This window comes from Rhinolophus ferrumequinum, chromosome 9 (assembly GCF_004115265.2).
Source record: "Rhinolophus ferrumequinum isolate MPI-CBG mRhiFer1 chromosome 9, mRhiFer1_v1.p, whole genome shotgun sequence".
NCBI classification, from domain to species: Eukaryota; Metazoa; Chordata; class Mammalia; order Chiroptera; family Rhinolophidae; genus Rhinolophus; species Rhinolophus ferrumequinum.
The window spans coordinates 16,181,155-16,191,667 of NC_046292.1; the positions used below are offsets into that span (position 1 = coordinate 16,181,155).

Here is a 10,513-nt window from a genome sequence, read left to right on the forward strand (position 1 = left end):
CCTTTGGAGGATGAGCTCTGTTTTATCTTGCTCGGAGACATGTTTCCCTCAGGTTATTTTCTCAACTTCACGTTGACAATTTCAGAGTTACAGAGAAGTTGCAAAAAGTCCCATGTATCCTTCAGCCAGTTTCCCTAAGTCTTAAATTTACCGCATTTGCTTTATCCTTTTCCCTCGAAGTATACATTTTTTCCCCCTGAATCATTTGAGAGTAAGCTGCAGCTATGATGCGCTTTTACCCCCCAAACTGAATGTGTATTTCTTAAACCCAAGGACACTCTCTTATAGAACCAAGGCCAAGTAATCAGAATGAGGGCATTAAATTAAGATGGGTACATTTCCAAAGTCTACAGACTTTACTCAGATTTTACCAATTATCCCCAAGAACATGCATTATAGCAAAATAAAATCCAGGATCATGTGTTACCTTCAGTTGTCTCTTTATTCCAAGTTTTGAGGCAGCCCCTCCCTCAGTTCTGTCCCTCCTAAAGGTCTGGCTGAGGCCCCAGCTCTGGGCAAGCCAGTGGTTGCTTGAAGGAGGCTTAAAGGAGAGGCCTTTTCTCTTTGCCCTCCTCCATCAGTCCAGCTTCCCAGAAGTGCTCTTTTGTTTCCATGCATGAAACAAGGAGAGCGTGGGGGCCTCTATCTTCCCTATAGCGATGGGAGAAAGGAATTATGACAGCAGAAGGAAGTGGCTTGGCTCTTTTCCCATGGAAGACCTATATGTTCTCCTTTTCCCATTGGTTCCTGTGAAAGGAACTGGCTGACTTAAGGCCAGCTCAGCTTTTGCATGGGATGTGGATCCTGGCACCTCCTTAGGTCCTGCTGCTAAGGATTTAGTGTCAACCAGGGAGCCCTCGTATTGTCCCTTGTCTGCTAGACTAATCTGCAAGCCGTCATTGTGCCTGTAGGATGACCCTCTCTTGACTATACATTGACCATGTCTAACACTTTTTTATGAGGGGAAGGGAGGTTGCTTGGATACATAGGTTTATATTAATAACAAGAGTAACCACTTATTGTGGGCTTACTCTGTGCTCTACACAATTACCTCATTTAATTTGCACAATCTTATGGGAGTACCCATTTTAAAAATGAGGAAAATTGAGGTTGAAAGAGGTCTAATTAGTAACCTGCACAAGGTCACATAGCTATTAGCCAAGGCCGGACCACATCTGCCTGTCTTCGTCGCTCAGGACTCAAGCCACCACTGTGTTCTAATTGTATAAATTCCATTTGTTTACACTGTTACAGAATCAATTATTTGCTTCATAATTTGCATAATTGATTTAATGTAGTTCTGGCAGTCTCATTACGCAAGAACCACCAGTTCCTGAGACTTGTATGGGGTCCGGAAGCTCAAGTGAAACCCAGTTCAGGGAGCTTTAAAAACTCTTTTTGGAAAACTCAGGTCCAGATCGTCCGCCAGCGTCGCCTGCAGTTGCGAGCAGTGTCCACGAGGGGGAAGCCGACGCTGCGCTGCTCCACACGCGCCTCTCTTCCTTTTCTCTCATCTCTCTGGTCAGCTTGAAAGAAGAGCCCGCCTCCTGGCCCATAAGGCCCTGAGCCGGAAACTTCACTCTCTCTTCCTGTCTCTCATGATGGCGGTGAGTAGCTGAGGCCGGGATTTGCTTCCCTTCATCCGCTTCCATCCACGCTCGGACGAGCCCGCAGGGGCTGCTGCTTCGCGGCGCGAGGAGGACGGAGTCCCTCGATGCCGGCCGTACCGACACTGGCAGAGCCATGCGGGCCGAGAACGCAGAGCTGGTCCCTGCCGCCTCTCCCGCCCTCCTGGGAGTGGGCTCGGGGCAGCTTCCTGGAAGGCACAGAAACGCGGGCCCGTAGGCTTGCCTGGAGGCCGAGCGGATCGAACGAAGGGGTCGGGGACGCGGGGTCCGGACCTGTTTCCGGTCCCGGGGCGCTGAGACTTCCCGGGTGCTAGGGAGCCTCCGCCGGCACCTGCGATTGGGGAAGGGACCGGTCTTCTGCCGCAGCCACGGAACTGCTTCGGAAGGGGATGGACGTGGCACACCCACGTGGTTACTGTCTGCTCAGCAATTCAGTTTTATTTTCTCGCCCCCCTCGACATTGTGTCGCGGCGCTCCCCATCCCCCCGACAGGTTGAGCCCCTTGGGATTCGTTCTCAGTGTCTGTAAGCGTGACACTGCCCTAGATGTTCACCCATTCCCTGCTGGCTTCTTCCTTCGTGCTTCCCAAACAACGGTGACCCTTACAAAACTCTTAGGGCTTTCGGTGGGGGATGAGCAGAGATGGATATACAGTGTGTAAAAATAGTGGGCTCGCCGCTGGGCGGGTTAAGTGTGTTGACGGCTGTGCTTCCCTGTTACAGCAGGATCAAGGTGAAAAGGAGAACCCCATGCGGGAGCTTCGCATCCGCAAGCTCTGCCTCAACATCTGTGTGGGGGAGAGTGGAGACAGGCTGACCCGGGCAGCTAAGGTCCTGGAGCAGCTCACGGGCCAGACCCCTGTGTTCTCCAAAGGTGAGTAAACGGCAGGCACAGGAGGGCTGGTGGCCTGGTATGCCTGGATTCTTCTTAACTGCTTTGCTGTCAAGCCCGTTGAATGCCCATTTTGAAGGTGACAGTTGGCATCCCTTAAGAGCATTATCTTCCTGAGTTACCCAAGAAGCATCTTCCTTTTAAGATCGGGTGTGGTGTTGGAATACCTGGTTTTATGGGAGCAGAAGTTAAGACTAGCCCAAGTAAAGATTTTTCCAAGTCAAGGGATGAGGTAGAGTGGAAATGTTGCGGCTGCAGTAAATGGTATTAGGCCTGATTAGCAGTTAGGGTTAGATAGGCTACCTCGAGGACAGGGCTGTGTACGAAGACTAACTGGGTTCAAGTCCTGGCTCCACCACTTGCTAGTCTGACTTTGGCCTCTCTGGACCTCAGCTTCCTTTTTTACATGAAAGGGATAATAATGCTTGCTTTATATGATTGTAGAGAGTAGAATGAGTTACTAGATATGACATGCTACATACCAAACACGGTGTAGGCAATACTACTGTTCCCTTTTTTTAAAAAAAAATTTATTGGGGAAGGGGAACAGGACTTTTATTGGGGAACAGTTTGTACTTCCAGGACCCTTTCCAAGTCAAGTTGCTGTCCTTTCAATCTTAGTTGTGGAGGGCGCAGCTCAGCTCCAGGTCCAGTTGCTGTTGTTAGTTGCAGGGGGCGCAGCCCACCATCCCTTGTGGGAGTTGAACCGGCAGCCTTCTGGTTGAGAGCCCACTGGCCCATGTAGGAATCGAACCAGCAGCCTTCGGCGTTAGGAGCACAGAGCTCACAGAGCTCCAACCACCTGAGCCACCGGGCCTGGCCCTATTGTTCCTTTTTTGTTTTTAAAGTTGTGTTGCTTTAGGATGGTGGAATATGGCAAGTCCTTGGGTTCACATCCTGCCTCTTCTTACCAAGTGTAATCTTGGGCAAGTTAACCTCTCAGAACCTCATTTGTAAAATGGGGATAACAGTTCAATAAGATTTTTGGCAAATATTAGCTATTATTATCCCAATGTTTTCATTAGAATACACCTTCTTTTCTAGGGGCCTGTTCTGGTTGTGAACTTCCCCTTCCTGAGATTGACGTTATGACTCTAGTGCTTAATTGCTTATAGCTGAGTGACTTGGAGGTTGGAAAATCTGTTTTCTGTTTTATGGATGAAACCGATTAACAACAACAAAAAGAAACCAATTGACAGACGTAGGTGACACTGGTTAGAACACCACCACTTAGTGGGTAGATACTTACTGTCTCTGGAGTCGTGGAGGTGATGTTCTGGGGAACAGACCATTGCAGTGGGAGTATGACAATCTGACTCCTTGTTAACTCCTGCCTGCAGCTAGATACACCGTTAGATCCTTTGGCATCAGGAGAAACGAAAAGATTGCCGTCCACTGCACAGTCCGTGGGGCCAAAGCAGAAGAAATCTTGGAGAAAGGTTTAAAGGTGAGGCTGATCTCATCATGGGTTGATACTAAAGAGCACCAGCTTAACACATGTAGATAATTGTAGTGGCAGTGGTTAAACTTAATGTACTGGTTTTGGTGCCCTGGTTTTTTTTGTTTTTTGTTTAGGTGCAATTGACATACAACATTGTGTTAGTTTCAGGTGTACAACAAAATGATACTTGTATACACTGAAATGATCACAGTAAGCCTAGTTACCATCTAATACTACAAAGTGACAAAAATTTTCCTATAACTTTGAAGATTTGCTTTCAGCGACTTCCAAATGTGCAATATAATATCGATTATAGTCACTGTGACTTACTTATTTTGTAACTGGAAGTTTGTACCTCTTGACCCTCTTCACCCATTTCACCTAACTTCCCCTCCGGCAACCACCAGTCTATTCTCTATCTATGAGTTTTATTTCTTAGATTCCACATATAAGTAAAATCATACAGTATTTGTCTTTCTTTGTGTGACTTATTTTACTTAGCATAATACCCTCAAGGTCCATGCTATTATTGTTGCAAATGGGAAGATAAATTCTTTTTTATGGCTGAGTAATATTCCATTGAATATAACCACTGTCATCTTTATCCATTCATCCACCAGTGAACACTTAAGTTGTTTCCATATCTTGGCTCTTGTAAATAATGCTGCAGTGAGCATACGGGTGCATATGTCTTTTCGCATTAGTGTTTTTGTTTTGTTTAGATAAATACCCGGAAATACCTGGAAGTGGAATTAGCTAGATCATGGTAATTTTTTGTGTTTTTTTTTTTGAGGAACCTTCATAATTGTTTTTCCATAGTGGCTGCACCAGTTTACATTTGCACCAGCAGTGCACAAGGGTTCCCTTTTCTCCACATCTTGACAACACTTTTTTTCTTGTCTTTTTGACAATAGCCATTGTAACAGGTGTGAGGTGGTATCTCATTGTGGTTTCGATTTGCATTGCCCCGGTGATCAGTGACGTTGAGCATCTTCTCATGTACTTGTTGGTCATCTGTATGTCTGAACTTCTAAAGGACTTACCCTGCCCTTTGAAAGTTAAGAAAGGTCTATGAAATCTGTAGTTGGGATGTGATTTAGTGTGTAGTAAGGAAGTCAGATTTTGTTCCTGGCCAGATTGCATTGAATTGTATTTCTGGGGTGCTGCGTGTCGCAAGTTAAGCTCATTATTTTGGGACTTGAGTTGACAGGAGTGTGACTGCTATATTTTTCTCCTCAGGTTCGAGAGTACGAGTTACGGAAAAATAACTTTTCAGATACTGGAAACTTTGGTTTTGGGATCCAGGAACACATCGATCTGGGAATCAAATACGACCCAAGCATTGGTATCTACGGCCTGGACTTCTATGTGGTATGAATTTTTAATCTTTTCCACTCCTAGTATATGCGGAGAGTAGAAGCTGCTACTTCTTTATTTCATGTGCTATTTTGATGTCTGCATATTGAATTGGAGCTTTGACTGTTGTCTGCCTTTGTCTTCGCCTCCTTTGGGAAGGAAGATGTTCCCCTCTTGTGGCATGTGTAGGGATACAGGACTGAACTAGATAGACAAAATCATTGCTACGTGATGCTCACAGCCTAGGATCTAGCAACCACCAATAATGGCTTAAAGGTGGATGAAGGAAACTATTCCATGTGGCCACTGACTTGAAAATTTGAGAGAGAGTGTTGGTGCCTCATTGGTATGCAGGTTGGCTGCACTGAGGCTGGTCTTTTCCCAGCTCCCTCCCTTAGACCTGGGAGAGGGCTGGCTTCCACCCGGGGACATAGAAGCAGGTTTGGCGAGCAGCCTGTTTGCTCAAGATGGGGATTTCAATGTAGAAATGACCATTTGCATTACCGCAGTGTTTTGGTACAACGATGAAACTAGCAAAAACCAGAAGTCCTGATTATTATGGACCCTGAAAGATGGCAACACTCTCATTAGATTTGAATATCCAAACAGTAATGAGAATTGGGTGCTCACTGGGAGTTTGGGAACACAAACCTTTAAGAAGCACTTCTGAGCTGAAGTGAAAGGAGAGAAATATAACTATTTTTGCTTCTCTGAATTTTACCTTTTCTACAATGCAGTAGTATAATAAGATTTTCCTAATACTGTTTTTAAAAATAAAAGTGCTTTGGAAATTGGGGAGCAGTGGTGGAAAATCCTTAGCTACCTACCACTGGAAGTTGGGGCGGGGGAGAGTTGCTGCAAGTCCCAGCCTCCAAAGCAAACCTATAGTATGGGGGTGCGTTGTCCAGGAGGCTGGAAACAGTTCCACCACTGAGATCGTGGGTCTCTTGCTCCATGATTCATTCGGTCACCAGGTCACTCTTGAAGGTCGATCTCTGCAACGTGTGTCTTGTCCGTCTGCTCTTGACTCTGAGCTGGCTAGGTGACTGTTGGTTATTCCGGGACAGGTGCTGGGTAGGCCAGGTTTCAGCATCGCAGACAAGAAACGCAGGACAGGCTGCATTGGGGCCAAACACAGAATCAGCAAAGAGGAGGCCATGCGCTGGTTCCAGCAGAAGGTAACACTGATTGATCTCAGGTGAAATGGTGAAATGTGGTGTTGGTGAATGAAGTTGGGATTTGGGGATGCAAAATCAAGCATCATTGGTGGGTAGCTTCTTTAAAGATAGACTATTTGGGCAACTTGGCAAGTGGGGGCTTCCAGGGTTGGTGGTTTAGAAGAACACCCAGAAGCAGGCCTTTTCCCCACGCCTATGAATGCTAGTAGCTGGATGGGGAGGAACATGGCATATTCGGAGCCCCCTTTTTCTCAGTGTAGCAGTTGTTAAAACTGACCAGCTTCCTGTTTAGTCCAGAAGGGCTACAGGATTCAGAGCCAAGTTCATGCATCAGGTTTGAATTCTCAAACATTAGCCATTGCTGCGATCTTTGCTGTTGCCTTTTGTTCTGAAAACATAAAATCTCTTCTCTTGCAGTATGACGGGATCATCCTTCCTGGCAAATAAATTCCCTTTTCTGTCCAAACGACAAATAAAATATTTTCCGTGAAATGTACATTACTGTGTGTGTTCTGTGAAAGGAGCCCGGCCCTATTCAAGTCCTTGGACCTCAAGCCACTTAAAGCTTCGATGGGACTAGCTGGTAACAACCCTGTCTTTCCCTGCTTGGATGCCAGTATTTCCTGGCAGATCCAAGCCTGAGCTTCGCAGCATTGCCCATGCTCACCACACCCTGGTGGTAGATTGTGGTGTGGAAGTCACTTGGGAACTGATTGTAGAGGGGAAGGTATGATTGGGGCTGGGGTTTGAATTTAGAGCCTTGACTAAAGGTGAGGTACAATGTTCCCATGTTCTAGGAGGGTCCCCTTGATTCAGTGATTCTGTTCTTCACTAGAGATTTTAGCAGCACTGCGGTCTGGTGAAGGGATCACAGGCTTTGGTGTGGTTCTTGGGCTTAAATTTTGGTGTAACTTTTCAGACTTAAAATGAGAATCTCTAAGGTGGTTGAGAGGCAGTGTAAGTAGAGAAGAGGGGGTCTTTGAGGCAAATTGCCTGGATTTGATTCCTTCTGTGTCTTTCATGAGATGTGGTACCTTAAGCAAGTTAGTTTCTCTGCCTCAGTTTCCTCATCTGTATCACGGAGGCAATAATGATAGTAACATACCTCAGGGTTAAATGGGCTCCTAGTGGTAGAATACTTAGACTTGTGCCAGGCACATCGTGCTCAAAAGGGTTAATTTTGTGTTTCGGTGTATGAGAAATGTTACTCTTACCAGTTCGCTCCCTCTTTGGTGTGAAAGTGGAACTTTCTAGCCTGTACATGTCCAGGTCACTGAAGCGGTGACATTGAAAAGCCACCATTTCTTTGACCGTTAGACACAATACTTGGCCAGTGGTTCATAGTTTTCAGTCTTGGGTTTAAACACGTTAATTCGGTTCAATAACTTACCCACTTGTGACTAATGAAATCGGGTGTCCTTAGGCCACCTTTTCATTGCTGTTAATGGTGCTCCGATTTGTTAGCTGCCTTTGTGGGTATTTTAAAACCCAGAGATTATTTGGTGTGCCTAATTTTTTTATGAAAATGTGATTTATTTTGTCTTCGTGATGATAAAATCTTACCCAAAAAGGTCAGGCCTGGTTGGTTAAAGGGAAAAGCATGAAATGTGTTACCAAATATTTTCTATTTCACTTAAAATATCTGTGTGCATTCACTTCTCAATCTTCTACCGTAGGGCCAGGGCACCACCTTGGGAGTGGAGCGAAAACTTGTGAAGGAGTCTTGATACTTGTGGTTTGGCTTCCTTTTTATAGGGGAACCTTACTTGTTTTAATGTCTATAATTACAGTAACAATTACAACTGGAATAAACATCTTTGAGAACAAACTAACTTCTGTGAATATCTAGCTAACTAGTGCTGGGTGCTAGCTGCTGTGGGAAGTCAGTGTATTGTACAGAGGAAATGGAGACCATGCTAATTTCATTTAAAAGCGGTTCAGAAATAATGTAGAAAGTGAAAGTCTTTCTGATGCTACCACTGTCCCCGTGCGCTTTACTGTTAGCCGTTTGCTATGTATCTGTGGTTTTGTTTGTATCACTAATTAACAGTATAAACCTGCCTACCCTTCACCTGGTCCTGTTGTATTACGTACTCAGTTGACTGCTCCATTTTAAAGTTAAACTGCCTGGGCCCCTGGCCTAGTGAAAAAAGGACTCCAGGATTTTAGTCCAGCTCTAGCAATGTTATTTTAGGTGAGTCATGAAACATCTTGGGGACTGGAGTGAGTGGGGGTACTTCTCTAACCAGTTTAGAGCAGCCAATGTCAGGAAAACGTACCCTCTGTTCTGGTTAGAAGCTTGGCTTCCAAACAGGTACCACACGGGGGTGTAAAGCACTGATGTTTTGTGTGTTTTGTTTTGTTGTTTTAAAGCGCTGACGTTTGGGCTGAGCGTGATAGTCAGTGGCTGGATCACCTGCGGAGTTGTTGAAACTCCTGGGCCCTACCTCAGACCTGCTGAGGTAGAATCTGCCTTTTCATAAGCTCCATAGGTGACTTACATGCACGCACAAGTATAGGAACACTGCCCACGTCCCAGCGCAAGAACAGGAGGGAGGATGTCATATCCCAGGAGAGTTCTTGAATAAATTTACTTTTATGAAGTTCTTCTGTGTGGTTTTTCTCATTCCTTCAGCTCCTACCCATGAAAATGTGGATCAGTATTAGGTGACCCTCTGTCCCCATGTCACATTGTGGTTGTCTTCAGAATAAGGTGGTGTCCCTGGTGGGCGTCTGCCTGTCCCAGTACCAGGCCCAGAAATCCTGGATGCTACTTGGCTGGTTCAGTGTTCTAGTCCTGCAACTACCTTCTCGGGCAGAGCTCTCAAGCTGGGGCAATAATACCTATCCATCCCCATCCTGGGGTATTTGAAAATTAGTGTGGGTGGCCTGGTGATCACTGCAGCTAGGGCTACTATTGATATTAGTGCCTGAAAGTCAGGGATGTGAAACATTCTGCCACTCAGGATAATCACAGATGTGTGAAGTGCCATGGGGATGGGTACAAGGTGGTCACTGGTACTTAACCGGGTACCTGGTGGAGCCAGCCAGCGTGTGAACGCTAGGACATCCCGGTCCGTTTACTTAACAGCAGGGAGACCATATAATGAGAGCAAGAGCAGAGGAGATGTGATCAGGCTAGTTAGGGGCCAGGGCACAGAACCCACCAATGGAGACCCCAGCTGCTGCAGCAGGACAGATTAGAAAGGGGAGTTCGGGCAGAAATGGGGAAACTGCTTAAGTTTCTGTACCAAAGTGCTTGGCATTTTCATCCACGTAGGGTGGCTAAAGGGGAGAGGTCCAAACCCAGATGAGAGTAGACTACAGTTCTTTTTAAAAATGTAACCAGAACTGTAGAAAATTGTGTATATGCATATGTTACCGTTTTGAGCTATTAGAAAGCGCACAAGGACCGTCTTGAAGGCAAATAACTAATTGAAAGTCACACAGGACTAACGACACTGGGTTCTCCCCCATTGGAAACGCGAATTAGCAAACGGCTAATGTTACCTTCTAGGCTTTCTGTTTTAAATAATCGAGGAGTCTATAATCTTAATTTGTGCTCTTTTTTTTTCCTCAAGTGTGTTCTCATGTTATTACAGTGGCTTCTTAATATGTCACCTACTGGATGTATAGGCCATACAGCTTTATCCACACAGCCAGCACTGAATGTCAGTTCTGAGGACTGCACCAGTAGAGGCTCTTTCTGTCCTGTTTTCTTGGTCCTCTGTCCAGTGAGTAACGTCCCTGCATAGTATCTTCAAGCTGTTAGGTGGTATAGAGAGTTGAAAGAATGCTAAGCTGGAAAAAGGTAACCGATGTCTAATTTCCTTTCTGCTTCCCCTGCTTGCATTGTGGCTTAGGGAAGGAACGGCAAATTGCAGCCTCTCTGGCCCTCGAGGGCAGACTAGCTTACTGGATTTTGTGTATAACCCTTATCTTCTGAATCTTACACTTCTTTTCCCTGCAGTCTAACCATCTGCTAGTCCCAATCTGTTAAACTCCACGTGTATGCTGGT

At 45.6% G+C, this 10,513-nt stretch overlaps 1 protein-coding gene across 1 annotated transcript; it reads left to right on the forward strand.

Annotated features, from left to right (window-relative positions):
* The first annotated feature begins 1,507 nt into the window (after window positions 1-1,507).
* On the forward strand, window positions 1,508-6,990 carry RPL11 (ribosomal protein L11). The gene is made up of 6 exons (XM_033115677.1): window positions 1,508-1,607; window positions 2,351-2,501; window positions 3,860-3,966; window positions 5,200-5,331; window positions 6,384-6,494; window positions 6,912-6,990. The coding sequence occupies exons 1-6, from the start codon at window positions 1,599-1,601 to the stop codon at window positions 6,939-6,941; spliced, it is 540 nt and encodes a 179-aa protein (XP_032971568.1). The 5' UTR covers window positions 1,508-1,598; the 3' UTR covers window positions 6,942-6,990.
* Window positions 6,991-10,513: the final 3,523 nt, after the last annotated feature.